The sequence below is a fragment of the Carcharodon carcharias genome, chromosome 8, assembly GCF_017639515.1.
Source record: "Carcharodon carcharias isolate sCarCar2 chromosome 8, sCarCar2.pri, whole genome shotgun sequence".
Taxonomy (NCBI): domain Eukaryota; kingdom Metazoa; phylum Chordata; class Chondrichthyes; order Lamniformes; family Lamnidae; genus Carcharodon; species Carcharodon carcharias.
Window position 1 is genome coordinate 47,723,541 of NC_054474.1, and position 17,008 is coordinate 47,740,548.

At 40.2% G+C, this 17,008-nt stretch overlaps 1 protein-coding gene across 1 annotated transcript; it reads right to left on the reverse strand.

The window, feature by feature from the left end:
* Window positions 1-1,480: 1,480 nt before the first annotated feature.
* LOC121281186 (methylsterol monooxygenase 1-like) lies at window positions 1,481-12,062 on the reverse strand. The gene is made up of 5 exons (XM_041193948.1): window positions 11,641-12,062; window positions 9,070-9,218; window positions 7,956-8,082; window positions 7,082-7,236; window positions 1,481-2,239 (listed from the first exon to the last, which is right to left on the reverse strand). Exons 1-5 carry the CDS (start codon window positions 11,887-11,889, stop codon window positions 2,038-2,040), a joined length of 882 nt encoding a protein of 293 aa, XP_041049882.1. The 5' UTR covers window positions 11,890-12,062; the 3' UTR covers window positions 1,481-2,037.
* Window positions 12,063-17,008: the final 4,946 nt, after the last annotated feature.

Consider the following 17,008-nt stretch of genomic DNA (forward strand, 5'->3'; position numbering starts at 1 on the left):
AAGAGCAGATTCAATAGAAATGGCTGGACTAGTTGACTATATTAAATATCAAAAGGTCAAGCAACGATGGTGCACCACATTTATGATAACAAAGGATGTTGTTGGTGACTTTGAACAGATTTGTCTCACTTTGTGGCAGGTGAAAGGCAAGACTGGAAGGATTTGAACAGAAAAAATTGAGTGAGGTGAGCATAAAACTTGATAGCAATAATTCATTCAAGGACCTAAAGTAGTCAGAGATGGAATAACAGTTGGAAAGAAAAATGGGCTTGACTTTTTAAAAAGAGGTGGAGGATGATGGCAGCAGATTTGATGGGGATGGGAATGGTGCCAAATTCTTTTAAATAAAGGTTCTTCTGCAATATTGTGAAATATTTTCTAATTTAAAACAAATTTCTGTTCTTGGGTCTTATTTTGAAAATGAAAATCTAAATCCACACCTCACCTTTACAAACACAAATATTTCAAACGATGGGCACTTTGTGAAATTTCAGTGACAGTCACAGAAATACAAAATACACCGAACATACCATTTAAGAAGTATTTACATCAAGTAATGTCATACATGCAATTTAGTGCCGTGAGCACAATTCAGACACTGACCTTTCACTGAACTAGCAATCTGGTTATTTTAATATTGGTCCCTATATCAATTTTCAATCTTGGAACAGATCATTAAATACCTACTCATTCTTGCAAGTCAATTACTCTCTGAAACTGTAAAAAGTGTCCCTCAAGTTATATACTGACACCATCTCTAACCTTCATCTATTATGCCACAGTTTTCCACTGAACATTTTCAACCTTCATGTTAATGCTATTAAATATAATCTTCATACTGACGTATTCTAAAACAAGTTCAATACATGCAATCTTTTATTAGCAAAAGGCTGAAAATGCTAAAGTTGCAAATAAATTGCATATTGTGAGTTTATATCTTCTCTGATTCTTTTCATGGTTGCTTTCATTAACAATAATGTGGCACAATGTTCTCCACACAGGAGAATTTTGATATTGCTTGTTAAGGAGCTGTATCCTTCATCATCTCACAGCAGTTCAGAAAGTATCAGCTGAAAATGAACTGCAAACAAGTGAGGTCATCTGAACGAAGTTTGATCCATTTTGCAAAATAAAATGGTACTGCCCTACTTTAATACTGAGTAAAACAGATCAAATTTATATTAACAAAACATTGAGATATGTATGCCAGAGATGTTTACTAATAAAAGAGATCTCCAAGAACAATGATATAGCACGACAACAACAGTTCTTAGTGCAGGAAATGTATGGAAGTTTGATCAAATGATATATCTGATGCCCAAATGGAACTATCACCCTACATGGTACTAATAAAATCCAGTGTTATTTGACTGTAACCAAATATTAACATTGACTGGAAATGTTTGGTTATATTATCCTATAGATCAAAAATAACAGTGAGAAACCACAAACCGTAATGGGTGCTTGGAAGACGACTTTCAATACTTCAGGCCTTTATTCCAGAGCTGCAACCCTTAAAAGCAATTACACTGTAGAGCATAACATATGTTTATAAAAACATGCTGTTACAATTACTGATTCTACAGTATAACATGGAAATATTGTAGAGGAAGTTACAAAAATAACAAGGCCAATCATATTAAAGTTTCAACACCACAAATAACACATAAAAATGTTTCCCCTATAACCCTTTTAGAAAGAGAAAGAAGTTTAAGATTATCCTTTCAAATTTGAAATAAGTGATAAAATGAATGTATGCATTTGGTACATGAAATACAAATCGAGGTCATGAGAAACATTGACATTCTGTTTGTACGAGTGTATAGTTAACACTGCTACTTTTTCAGTTGAACTCCAGGAGAAAAGTTTAGAATATTTTATCTGTTAAAAGATGGTAGCCAAATAATGGTTCCTGATGTTGAAGTTTAAGAGCATCAATTTAAGAAACAGTTCAGCTGTTGATTAGATTTCTCGATTTCCTGGTTATAGTAATTTGATGTAAAACTGTTATATTTTTATGTTGTTGGTTTTGTGAATTTATTTGTCCTTTTTCATTTCCTTGTCCATCTTCACCTTATCACTGTACATCTGGAACTGTGAGTCCGTTCCAAACATCTTGTCCCACCACGTGAAGGTCGAAGAGTAGTTTCCAACAAAGTTCATGTGATGAAAGTCATGGAAACGGGAACCACCATAAAATGGAATCAAGTGCAGAAGATTTAGAGGAACATCGTAACCACTAAGAAAATAGAATTAAAAGATAATTAGCAAGTGAGGAACTTCACTCATACATTTACATGTGCATTTCTATAGATACGCTGCAGGAACTCACCAAGGCTCCTTAGGCAGCACCTCCCAAATTCATGACAGCTACCATCTAGAAGGACAAGGGTAGCAGATAGATGGGAACACCACCACCTGGAAGTTCCCCTCCAAGCCACTCACCATCCTGACTTGGAAATATATCGCCGTTCCTTCGCTGTCGCTGGGTCAAAATGCTGGAACTCCCTTCCTAACAACACTGTGGGTGTACCTACACCACATGGGCTGCAGCATTTCACCACCACCTTCTCAAGGGCAACTGGGGACAGGCAATAAATGCTGGCCTAGCCAGCAACGTCTGCATCCCATCAATGAATAAAAAAAATTCATACATTATGAAATACAGGGTGGATTACTGCATGGGCCGGGGGGGGGGGGGGGGGGGGGGAGGAGAGGGTGAATGTCATTACCCCCACTGTAACTACAATGACGTGGAGTGTTGCGGGGCAGACTAATGAGGTTAGAGTAGGACTTCCACTAGTCCTGTCCTCTGCAGCTGCCAGCCAATCCAATTGACCGGTAGTTCCATGAGTCCCAGCAGCGCCAGGAAGGTGTCATTGGCAGCTGCTGGGCCTGCTGCTGAAGAACGGTGCACAAGGCCTAGGATCTTCAGAGCAGCCATGTCTAGGGTCTGGGAGGGTGTGGGTGCGTCAGGGAGAGGGGCAGTGGGGCGGGAGGGGCAAGGAAAGGGGGAGGGGAGTTCAGTCTAAGGGTGAGCCACCCCACGATCGGCAAAGAGCAGACACCAAAGAGCGACTCCTCTGCTTTTTTTTGGTAAAAAAAAAGAAAAATCAGGCTTCCTGCTCCCACCCTGCTGCCCGTGCCAAATGTTTTACTGTTTGGGCAGCATATTATCAGGGTCAATAGGCTTGATGACAAGCCTAATTGACCTTTTATTGTTCATTTAAATTTGGTGGGCAGGCTGCCAATTTCAGTGCCCACCCACCCCACATATTACGGGGTGAGCTCACGGGTGGGCAGGAAACACACCCACTAGGGGCACATAAAATTCATTCCATTGTCTTTACCGTAACATTACTTCTTTGTTTTTAAGATGTTGTTTTTCTGTATTATGTGGTCTAATTTAAAGAATCACTGAATCCTGGGTGTGGGTGTGGGCGATTTGTCCATCATGTCTGTGCTAGCTCCCCTGCTACAGCTATTGGCGATGACCTGGCAGAGTGAGTCGCCTGCCCAGTTTTCAAGCTACTGAAATCAACTGAATGAAACTCAGGCATGTTCTATGAATAGAGGGTGACGTGCCCTGCCAGCTTACCACCCAGGCAGTGAAGAGGAAAATTAACCCCGACAACCATATTTCCTGGTTCTTTCCCCATAGCCTTTAATATATTTCTTCATCAATTACTAATTCCCCTTTAAAAACTGTGATTGCTTCAGTAAACACTTTCAGTAAAACATTCCATACAGTTCATTTCAACTCGGTTCACCTGGCAAGAAGAGGATGGTAGTGGCCCTAAAATTAGTGTGCTGCACTTACTGGCCCATTCTCACCCTGATCCCCCCCACCATCAAGTTTCCACAGGACTTGACACATCGAAAAGGCTTCACAGCCAGAAGTCTTCACGGACAGGAAAGGCTACCAATCCATCTATGTTCACCTGATAATTGATCCTGCCACTGATACGTGCAGGTCTATGCTGGGTTCCCTAGCAGCTGTCGCAGTGTTCACATTGCGCCAATCCACCATAATCACTATTTGACCCAGCAAGAGCAACAAGAGCAGGCAGAGCTATCCGTGAACAGTTGATTGTCCAATACTTCAGCTAATTTGCTAATTTCCCTCACCCTAGCATTAATACTCTTCAAAATCACTTGCTACCAGTCCTTCCATCTTGTAATAAAGGACCTTTGACCAATTTTCATGTACATGACATCTGACATAGCAGGTACTGAGCTGGCAATAGAACCACACTGTAAACAAATTTGCAGAGTCCAAAGCATCAATTTATTTTTAACGTCTAACATCAACCCTCTAGGATCTCAGACCTGAGCAGGGCCCAGTTGGCTTTCCGCTATCACTGTAGGCAGCTCTTGGGGCAAAAGGATATGGAGAAAAAGCAGGAGCAGGCTATTGAGTTGGATGATCAGCCATGATCATAAAGAATGGCGGAGCAGACTCAAAGAGCCTACTCCTGCTCCTATTTTCTATGTTTCTATTAGCAAGGAACCAAATGTACTGTCATCCTGAGGGAGCATGTGCTACTCCTGTTGCACACAGCCTCCCCCATGAGCTGCAGCTATTCACTCCCACAGATTTTCTAAAGAGCAAACTATATGAGATTAATATGATGAGGCTCCCATCTCTCCAAATCTTCCAGTCTTTTGAAGGTGGTAGAAACCAGGGCCTAATTGAAGCTCAAATTGGTGCCAATCAAAACTGAAAGAGTCTTAGACACAGACTCCCAGTGTGAGGGCCTGGCTACAGCAGCCATGGAAGTAACCACACCCTCCAAACTAGGCTGCAGAGCTTGAGTTCCCATTTTCCCAGACATAATGCGACAGTGGCTGGGCAGGCTTTGTATTATACTGTATAATGAAATAAGTGCAGGAAGTGTTGGGGCACCAGGTATTTTCAACACCGGCAACATTATCAGGATCATGAGTTCAGTGCAGGAAGTGCTTCAGTATTTTGACTCAGACAATAAAGTCTTTCCAATCTCCATAACATGCATTACAACCTGGGTATAGCACTCCTCACTCCTCCTGGTCCCCCAGCACCCCAAATCACTCTCCAGCAATCATAAGGGACATTGTAGAAACTCTGTTCATTCCAGTCACCTACTCACCTGTTGCTGCTGCTCTTACAGACATTCAGAGTTTTGTTTTCACCTGATGGCAACTGCTAAGCATTTCACTCCTTTTACAACTACAGAGGAGCCTTTGGCTGGAATCTTACAGAATTATAAAAATTGACGGGCATTTCTGGGTCTCAACCCTGCCTGTGTCTGCAGTCTTTCCACTTAGACGATCTTGTACCAGTAAAGTGCGATAGGTGGTACACAGACAAGGGAAGGCCAGCTGGCAGTTCCACTCAAGACAGGTGAGCACTGCCCAGGCAGGGGGAGAGCGAGAAGTTGCCTCACGACAGAATCCAAATGGCACATGCAAAAGGAAGACCTGGGGCTATCAGGGGCATCAGCCTGGAGAGGAATCACCTCCACATGAATGCATTCAGCTGCAGATGGATCACATACAGCCTTTTTGATCCTTTACATCTGCATATTCGATAGGCGATGATGGCGCTACGAAGTCCCACCATGAAGCCATCTCCAAAGTGTTGTCGGGCTCTGGACAGGTACGAAGCTGGCAAACTTGCCTCCCTCTCCAAAAATAGCCAATAATTGAGACTTTAAGAATCTTAATTGCCTGCCTGTCCCTGGTGTTCTTGATTCTACTGACAGCTCGCCCCTGGGAAAGTCACTCAGAGGAGAGAGCAGGTGGGGGAGCTCTCCTGCTAGGCTTTTCCCTTCTTTTCCCTTTTTCCCCACCTCAGAGCTCAACTCCAACCGACTGGGAGAATTCTGGCCTCTTTCTTACAAATAATTGGATAGCTTGGGTGGAAAATTGAAAATAAAATCTTACTGACACAGGCCTGGGAGGGGGTGCTACTTTGGGCTTAGAGTTAAAACAAAAACCCTTAGAAGTCTGCAGTATCTTAAAGACAAAATTCTTTAGTAAGCCCAACCATATTCTGTTACATAAAAATGTAGATCCTGTGACTACTCTGTTTAGAGATTAAGGACATTGCAGTGTCATAATTTAGAGCAGCAGCAAACAGGGTAAACCCATTCAGATGAAATGCCCCATGCTATGATCTGACCAACATCACTGTCATTTAAAATGGGGTGTCCACACTGCCATGAAGTTATGTCAGCAAAATGGCAGCTACTAGGTTACAATATCCAAGTGCTGAACCCCACACCCCCACTTAGCTTCATGAACACACACAGTTCCCAAAATCTATTTTAGAAAGGAGTGAAGGGGTAGGTATTCTCAAAAACAATCTATAATGCACATATTGAGGCAAGCTTCTTTCAAACTGTGAAAAAGGTCTTCATCAGAAAATTGTAAGAGTTGGTTTATAGTTTCACTGGATTTTATAGTTTCACTGGATTTAATGTTTCAATAATTTAATATAGCAACTTTATATTATGGAAGAACGTATTATGATTCTGACAATATATATTTAATTAGAACTTTCAACATACAATTTATAAATATCTCCTTTTTATTTCACTCAAATTTAAAAATCTTATAGCTTTGGACTACTCATTTTCTGCCATACTTTCTTTTGCTCTTTACATTATTTACAAAGTACTTCAATTATATCTAGTCGATGTTCAGGTACTTAGGACAAAATGCCAAAATGCGACTGAACTCAACACTAAAGCGACTGAAGTTCACTTCTCAATCTTGATGCTGTAATATTCTATGCGACTGTTCACTAACATAAAGATTCAACTAAATTCTATCCATAAAGGAACAAGCACATGGACCAAATAGTTGTGTCTTAAAACGTGTCATTCAAATCTGTGGAACCAAGCAGTCTTCAATAGCCTGACTTTTGGATGATGATCCAATACAGTATCAGTGAAATCTATTTTTTTACGTGGGTTTACATTTATCAGTGAAAAAGTAATAACAAAGAGACTCCTTTTTTCTGTAACTTCTGTCTAATTCATCCTCAAACTCTAAACAAATAGGTTTTATGCCTATGCTACTTGAATGCCATCTTTACCTGTGTACATCTATTGTTTCCAGGAGACGAAAGGTCACCCAAGCCCACAGGAGGATTACGTGATTACAGAAGATCATGATGCCAATGAAAAAACCCATTCCGAGGATGAGTGTCTCTGCTGGGTGGGCATATTCAGCTTGCATGCCAAAGGGAGCCTGGATAACACAGAATTTTGAACAAAATTAAAACTGAGTGGCACATGCACAAGAAAACATTCACTGAAAGTAAACACTGAAAGAATGATGTAAAATGATAAAAATAAGGGCCAGTGAAAGTACAATGTAAAACATTTACAGTACTGTTAATAACAAGAATTTATATGAAGCCTTTGAAAGCAGAATTCAGAGGTTTGGTAGAAACAGTTGCTAGAGACAGCAACTATTCAATAAATGAACTAACTCCAGACTTAACGGTTTTGTTGGTCAGATCACAAAAGAAATATTTTGTATTTTCACTAGGTCTCAATTCTTGCAGCAAAAAGAGTACAAGCAAATATACATAGTTTTCAATTTCCTTTCATGTATATCAATACAAGAACAACTCTAATTTATATAATAGTCTAGAAAATGAGACCTAGAATCAGGGTTTGGTCCAAATGCAGCAAATACTTCACATGCTGAAAGAGACCAGTCATAGGACCACAGGAAGCTGCTCCACTAGGGTTGTTAATATATTATTGTCATGCTACAGGACCAAAGACAAAATATTGATGTATTATGAATGGAGTTTTCAGCAATATACAATATTGAAGTCAATGGGAAGGTAGATGGGTGGGTTGGAGAATGGTCGGCTGGGCAATTCACAACAGCCAAGTTTTCTCAACGTGCCAAAATGAAAAAGACCTCTACCAGTATCTGTGAAATGGGTGACTCACCGTAAATTCATGATGAACTTTATGAATATATTTGTAGATTCTCTTGTGATGCAACAGTCTGTGTAGAAAGTAGTGCCAAGTGTCCTCAACAATAGCACAGCCCAGACATTGCATTGCAATGATCTGCCTGTATCGGAGAGAATAATATAGCAGTATTTAGGATCATTACATCAGTAAAGAATGCTCTATTGGACTTAAACTTGAAGAATTCCATATTTAAACCACAGGAATAATTTTCTGACTTTGCACAGGTCTCAAGAGCCTTGACCACCAGCAACGCACATCAGGAATTCAGGTACATACTGCTCATGAATTTCCAATTTAACGGTCAGGAAATTAGGCATAACCCCACGTCTGAAGTTCTGATCTGTAATTCCAGGAGGTGAACCTTCCCACCAGCAGCAGAGTCAGAAAATTACCTCTCACTATTCTGCCTGTTATTCCAATGAAATTCAAATGTTTCACTTCATTTTCTGTCACATAATCAGGATTATTTTCTATTAACAAATAACATTAAAAACATGTACTTATAGTCTGGCTTCAAAACAGTAAGCTGTCTCTCGGCACTGCATGAGGAGTTGATCAGATAACAAGCCAAAACTGGGAAGTTAGAGAAGACGGCCAAAGTGATGGTTGAAGCATTAGGTTTTAATGAAGCTTCTGAAGGTGGGGATGAAGATGTTGAAACATAAGAGCGTTTCAGAAGATCATCGAGTGTGGAAAACTACAATGGTTGGAAACTCAGAATGGTAGAAGGTGCAAGCTAAGCACAGGGTTGAAGGAGGTTCAAAGTGAGGTTGTGAATGAACACTGTGGAGTAGGGGAGCCGGTGAAGATTGGTGAGGGCTGGGGTGATAGGTGCCACATCACTGAGCAACAGCAATATCCCAGATAGAGTACTGTAATAATCTGCCTATACCAGATTCAAATTAATAATGTATAAATATTCAGGACTTAGTGTGGGATAGGATGCAGGCAATTGAACTCGGTATGAGTTACAGTTTGTATTGGGTGCAGCTTAGGAGGCTGGCTAAGGTTGGAAAATTCAAGCCTTGAGGTGAAAAACCATGAACAAAGGCTTTATGGGTAGTGGGGTGAGGCAATGACATCTTACCATCGTGGCATATTGTCCCAGTTATACGGAATGTTGAAGAATTCAGTGAAGTAGTAAGTACCACAGATCAGTGGCAGCTGGATGCAGAAGTGGTTGAACAAGAGCACTTTGAAGCACTTCCATTGTTTCTCAATACTTTCAGGCCTGTCCTACATTCAAAAAGGATGATGGTAAAAGAACTCTCATTGTATGTACAACTTACTTAGAAAAGCAAATACAGGAAACAAGAACTATTTTAAACATCTTTTCTCCCCTTTTTTTAAATACACACATAGCCTTGAATATGAGTCACAATCCCAGCAGTTATTATGGAATTCTACCCAGTATCCTAAACTCAGACTCTGCTGAAATTTGCACAGTGGGAATGCTCTCCATTTGCACATACCCCATGATGTTGCAGGCATTGGTGCCTCCCCACCACATCTGGGATGGCAGTGTATCGGCCTCAATCTCCCAAACTCTCGGTACAGGAGTTACCCTCCACTCAATCCATGCCCTTTGGTGTTGTTTATGGGCAGAGGTGCCACCCCTCATGAGGCCAATCAGGCACTCTAAAGAAACCATGAAGACTTGGTACTTGATGATCTCTGTCTTTTCCTGGTTCATTCTGCTGGACTCCCAGGGAAGTTCAAGGTTAGGTTTTGTTTAAACAGCAACTAATGGTAACATCATTGAGGGAGCTGACTATGTAGGGCAAACAATGTCTGGAAGTTTAATGTCAATTACATGATCACAAACGATATGGTCTAATTCAGATCCCTCATTTTGTTCCATTCATTTTTTTTTTTTTATTATTCATTCACAGGATGTGGGGTAGGTGTGATCCACCTTCTTGAATACAACTGAGTGTCTTGCTAGATCATTTCAGAGGGCAGTTAAGAGTGAAACACATTGCAGTGGGTCTTGAATACAACTGAGTGTCTTGCTAGATCATTTCAGAGGGCAGTTAAGAGTGAAACACATTGCAGTGGGTCTGGAGTCATGAGTAGGCAAGACCCAGTAAGGATGACAAATTTCTTTCCCTAACAGACATTCATGAACCAGATAGGTTTTTGCAACAATCCGATAGCTCCATGGACACCATTACAGATACTGGCTTTTTAATCTAGAATTTATATTCCCGAGTTGCTGTGGGGAATTTGAAATCATGTCTCTGGACCATTAGTTCAGGTCAATAGAGTACTAGTCCAGTAGCATAACTACTATGCTACTATACAGTTTTAAAAAAATTGTTCTCCAATTACTGGAATTAACATTCTCTATTTAAATCAAAAATAAACAAATGTTAAAATTAATCTAAAAGTTTAAGCGTGCTGCTGTGAAGGAAACTGCTGGAAGAACAGAAAGGGTGTTGTTCTGCAATAATTGTCCCTACTCCTCAAGCAGAGTGACCATTACTGCAGTGCAACTTTCCACACAAAAGGCAAACAAATTCAAGTCCACTTCAAACTTAAATTTACAAATGGCCATGAGTTTAATACTGTTTAGATTAACACAGTTTATGTTAATCTAAATTAACATATCCATTTCTAAATGTTAGCTTTACTCCTACTTGTGGCAAACAGTAACTACAAACAGTGATCTACCCAGTTTTAAACTTTTACCTAAAACATGTGTCAGAATATTTCTTGCAATTAATTTCTTACTGAACTAAATTTACATTGTAATGAAATGTTACGGTCACACTTGTACATTTACTGTGACCATTTTGCCCAATATTTTCAGTGATAACCAGCACTTCCTATGGTATAGCTGACAAAGGTGGATGATAGGATTCATAAGAAATACAGTAATTTAACCAGGACAACACTCTGGCAGTGGTTCTTAAGGTATATGATTGCTGCTTGCAATTTATATTAATGCCATGTGCATTATAGTCAACCAAGCTCAGGCCAAGAGCTTTTTAGCAGGGACTATAGATACAATCCCTGGTAGGAGGGTCATACCCGCCTATATTTTTTGGCATAAATTACATGCTTGCCCCACCTCACAACTCCTTACTTGACAGACGGTGTGGCTTGGACACAAATATTTATTGAAATGTTCTAACAGGAAACAGAAGTACTAGTAAAAGAGAGGTATTTTCTCCCCCAAAGTTTTGGAACACAGCTAGGTGAGGGCACATTCTCTACCATGTTTGTAATAATTATATTTCACAACGTTGAAAATGTATTCAGAGTTATAACTAAACAATTTCTTAGAGATTCCAGATGCCTGTTACAATTTTTCTACACATTCTATATTTGCCCAATGATCGTCAATTTGTTACAATTTAACTTGTATCAATAATATAAAAGCACCAAGAGGCGGAATAGAACATTACATATACTCGAAATTCCTTAAGTTTTTTTTACACAGATTGTTCACTTACATGATATTCTACGAACATATTAACCTGAACCCAGCAGAAAGCATTAGCTATTTTCCATTTAAACTCTTAGGAATATTGGATAGAATAAGTGCCCATTTGAGAGATACTTTATAGAATTCAAAAGATACCCTGAGTCCAACAGTAAATAATACACATCCTTCGCCTCCTAATAATAACTACTCACCTTAAACAATTCTTACCTTTTGTATCTTATACTTCTGCATGGCTGGAATAAACTGAAAAATAAAACCCGGTAAACAGAACAAGAAATAAACACCTTCGTGAACAAGAAGAGAACCCCAGGTAGCTATTTGAAATTTGGTAAAATTGTCCAGCATGTAGTTCCATGCATTTTTGAAAGGCTCTTGTAAGGGATTTTGCGGGAGTAAAGAATCCATGTAATCAATGGCTAGAATTGCCGAAGTAATAATGCTGCTGTTTCCATCCATTCTCCAGGCCGATCATTTGATGTTCAAAGTAGCCTGGTGCAACCTGAATACGCTTGACCGGGGAGGTACCATCTCCTTACCCCAACACCAGCTCACGGTCTGATTGACAAGCGAATGAACAAATTGAGCACCGGAATCTCCCTGAGCGTCGGGCCGGTCCTGTTGTCGCAGCCAACCGCCGTCCGAAGAGGAGGCGGATCCTAGATTGCCAAGGTAAAAAAAACTCGACTCATGCGGATTGGCGGCCGCTGATTGGACGATCCGGTGGACTGATGTTGCGCTGTGCGGGCAATCCAATATGGGGAGAATACGTCACAGCAACCAGACTGCTAACACTGAGAGCAGGAAAGAGTGTAGCAAGGCTGGTTTATTATCGCGAACACCGGTTTCGCTTACCCATTTGTATCATTCCTTTCTGGCATAACCAAGCGCAAAACTCGGTGGAGTCTGTTTCCAAGCCTGAGCCCTGTTTTGCTTCCCATTTGGTGGCAAATCCTCATTCAAAATTTTTGACCATAGATTCATGAACCTTTCATCTATCTTTTGTGTTCCAGACATTCTAGCATTATTTGAATCCCAAATGGTTTGTTGTCTCTCTGATGCCAGGTGAAGACAATAACAGAGCAAGTGGACAATCAGAAGCAATGGTCCATGTAAGGATCAATGTCATAGGAAAGAGGTCTAGCAGAGGCTGCATCAGGATTTAAATTAAAACTTAAAGGGTGATCTCAGAATTACTCCTCTATCACATGCTGTGTAGGTTAGGCAATGACAGGTTAAATTTATTAATCAATGCCTTCACAGAGTGCAGAGGGTTTCAGGTTCCTAGGACATTGAGGCCCTTTCAGGGAAATTTAAGGTTATGAAATTTGTCAGATGGAAGGCTGATGTAGGTTATCTACAAAATGGGAGTGTGCTTGATATTTTGCAGCAGGAGATGGATCTTGAGGTTTTGAGGGACAAATTGTTAAATATATCCATACAAAGCTTCCAGGCTATTGAAAAAAAGGAAACAGAGTTTTGGGATGCGTTGCTGAGAGGCCAATTTTAAATGTATTTGACTTTGGTAAGACCAGGTCTAGAGTACTGCATGCTTTGTTGGTCTCCCAATTTCAAGAGAATGTTCAATTATTGGAGGAGTTACATTGAAAGGCCCAAAACATAAGAGAATGTCATATGAGAAAGATTGGCTACCCTGGCTCCTCTTGAAAAAAGACTGAAAGGAGTTATGACTGAAGTATGTAGAACTATTATAGATTTAGACAAATTGAATCCAAGCATTTCTACTGCATACAGAATACACAAATACAACAGAATAAAATAGACAAATATAACCATTATTTAACTAAAGGCCTGCAAATACATGAAAAGGATTATTTACATGGTTAATGGAACAAAAAAAACTTTAATTGTTTTTACGAGGGGTACAGATAAGGTCTTGTCAACAAATAAGATTTAAGATTCTTTGAAGTACACCAATGCAATTCTGTGGATAGGTGGACGAAATGGACCACAGGTCTTCTGCATGGAAGTCCCACTACATTGGTATTTTAGTTTGATGCTTATAACCAACAATAATGTATTCATATGGTGCTTTTAACGTGATAAAAAATCCCAAGGTGCTTCACAGGAGCATTAGGAAATTCAGAAGAAACTTCTTTATCCAAAGAGTGGTGATAATGTGGAACTTGTTACCACAGGCAGTTGTTGAAGCTAATAATAAAGATGCATTTAAGGAGAGGCTGGACAATCATATGAGTGAGAAGGCAACAGAGATTAGATTAAGATGAGGAAAGATGGCAGGAGGCTCGAGTGGAGCATAAATTCCAGCATAGGCTAGTTGGGCTGAATGGGCTGTGTGTGCTGTATATGCTATCAATCCTGTGTTATAAAAGTAAATTTGGCACGTGAGCCACATAAGGTGATATTTGGGCAGATGGCCAAAATATTGGCAAAAGTAGTAGGTTTTACGAAAAGTCTTGAAGGAGAAGAGGCAGAGAGATTTAGGGAGGGATTTCAGAGTTTAGGGCCTAGACAGCTGAAGGCATAGCTGCCGGTGATGGAGCAATTAAAATTGTGGATGCTCAAGAGGCCAGATGAACACAGATATCTCATAGGGTTGTGAGGTTGGAGGAGATTAAAGAGAGAAGGAGATAAGCATATAAATATCAAAAACATTGGCTGGCTTTAGGAAAGGCACTATGTATCTTGCTGTTTCGGCAAGGTGCCATTTTCATAAGAAATAGGTACAGGAGTAAGCCATTCAATCTACTGAGCCTGCTCCTGGCTGATCTGATTGGGGCATTAACTGGCCCCCCATAACCCTTGATGATTAAAAATTTGTCTAGCTCAGCCTTGAATATATTCAATGACCCAGCCTCCACTGCTCTCTATGGAAGAGAATTCCAAAAGCTAACAACCTTCAAAGAGAAGAAATTTCTCCACATCACCATCTTAAATGGGAGACCCTTTATTTTTAAACTGTGCCCCCAGTTCTAATTTCTCCCACAAGGTGAAACATCCTCTCAGTATCTACCTTGTCAAGCTCCCTTAGAATTTTATGTTTCAATATGATCACCTCTCATTCTTTGAAACTCCAATGAGTATAGTTCCAGCCTTTCCTCATAAGACAACTCCTTCATCCCAGGAATCAGACTAGCGAACCTTCTCTGAACTGCTTCCAATACAAGTATATTCTTTAAGTACAGAGACCAAAACTGTACAGTCTGTACACCAAAACTAAGTGTACCAACATGCTGTACCGTTGTAGCAAGACTCCCCTATTTTTATATTCCATCCCTCTTGCAATAAAGGCTAACATTCCTTTTACCTTCTTAATTACTTGCTGTACCTGCATGGTAACCTTTTGTGATTCATGTGCAGGGATACCCAGATCCCACTGCACCAGTATTCTGCAGTCTCTCCCCATTTAAATAATATTCTGTTTTTCTATTCTTCCTGCCAAAGTGGATAATCTCACATTTGCCCACATTATACTCCACCTGACCAATTTTTGCCCACTCTCAACCTATCTATATCCCTTTGCAGACTCATTATATCCTCTTCAAAACCTGCTTTGCTACCTATCTTTGTACTGTCAGCTAATTTGGCTACAATAGAGTCGGTCTCTTCATCCAAGTCATTAATATAGTTTTCTTAGTACTTTTTCCTCTAGTGATCACGATTGTTTTAATTCCTCACTCCCCTTTGCCCCCTGCTTTTCGACTATCCTTGGGATGTTGTGTGTACCTTCCATTGAAAAGACAGATATTTGTTCAAAGTCTCTGCCATTTCCTTGTTTCCCATTATTCATGATGCGAAATCATGAGAAGTTGCTTCCAACAAAATATATAGTTCAAATCAACAGATTGTGACATAAAGTGGTATTAATCTCATCTCATTCTCTTTCTCTTCCGCCTTGTCTCAATTTTTCTCTCTCTTCACAGCTCACCTTACTAGATTTGTATTTTCTCTTGTCTTCTCTCGTAGCAAGGACATAGCTTTAAAAAAAAGTATGTGGGATAATTCCAACAAATATAGTGGTAACTAACCCCATCCATTAAGCAAAACCCTATTGTTCTCAGACTGTGCCAGGGCATCTTGAGAAGCTTCCTTGCTCATAAACAGAATATTCCCATCATGGTATGGGAACACTGCAGTTGTGCATAATTGCTAATAAATACTGCCAGTTTCAGTGCTAGTTATTACTGAGTTATCTTTTATTGAACCAGGTGTCAATTATTGCTAGGGTTGCAATACTCACGTCTGCTGAGCATATGATAACTGGTCTTGTGCAAGGCAAATGTTAAATATGTTTCTGTAGGCGGTATCCATCTGATTAGCTTTTTCCTCTATGGAAAAAACTGTCTGAATGAGATTGAGGTTGTCAGTTTAATACCAGTTCCCAATTAATAGAGTTATAGGCCTATACCAGTAGAAGCTAGGTTGAGACTGGCCAATTCAGCAAACTTGAATTTTTGTAGCATCTTCAATGTAATAAAACATCCAAGCATTTCACAGTGGAAAGAGCAGATAAAGCAGTAGCAGAAGAACAAGAGCAGGAAAGAAGTAACAAGATAACAGAAAGTTGGGAAAGCAGTGGAAACAATGGCTTGGATTTTGTGGTTATCAGCGAATGAATGACATTCTTCATTCATTGTGCTGCCTACTAACCTCTCTAAGTGATTGGTGTAGGTACACCTTCAGTACTTTTAGAGAGGGAGTTCTAGGATGTTGAAGCATCGACGATGAAGGAAAAATGATATATTTTGAAGTTAGGAGGGTGTGTAACTTGGAGGGGAACTTTCAGGTGGTAGTATTCCGATGCACCTGCAATCCTAGTTCTTCTAGGTGATAGAGGTGGTGAATTGGAAGGTACAGCTGAAGAAACCATGGTGAATGGCTGCAGTACATCTTGCAGATGGCACACACTGCAGTCACAGTGCATCAGTGGTAGAGGGATTGAATGTTTAATGTGGTGTGTGGGGTGCCAATCCAGTGGGCTGCTATGTCCTGGATGGTGTTGAGCTTCTTGTGTGTTATTGGAGCTGCGCTTATCTAAACAAGTGGGGTGTATTCCATCAAACTCCTGACTTACGTTTTGCAGATGATTGAAAGTCTTTTGGGAGTTGAGTTACTTGCTGCAGAATACCTAGTTTCCTGCCTGCTCTTGTAGCCCCTGTATTAATGTGGCAGGTCCAGTTAAGTTTCTGTCAGTGGTAATCACCAAAATGTTGATGGTGAGGGAATTCAGTCCAGGTAATGCTGTTGAATGTCAAAGGGGGGTGCTTAGAATCTTTCTTTCGGATTGTCGGAGATACTCATTACCTGATACTTATATGGCACAAACGTTATGTGCCACTTGTTAACTAAGCCTGAATGTTGTCCTTGTTGCTTGCAAGGATGCGCTGCTTCACTATCTGAGGAGTTGGTATGGAACTGAACATTGTTCACTGATGATTTCACTTTCTTATGATGGAGGGAAGGTCATTGATGAGTCAGCTGAAAATGGTTGGGCCTTGGGCACTGTTCTGAGGAACTCCTGCAGCAATGTCCTGGGGCTAAGATGATTAGCCTCCAACAACCACACCCATTTTCTTTTGTGCCATGTATGACTCCT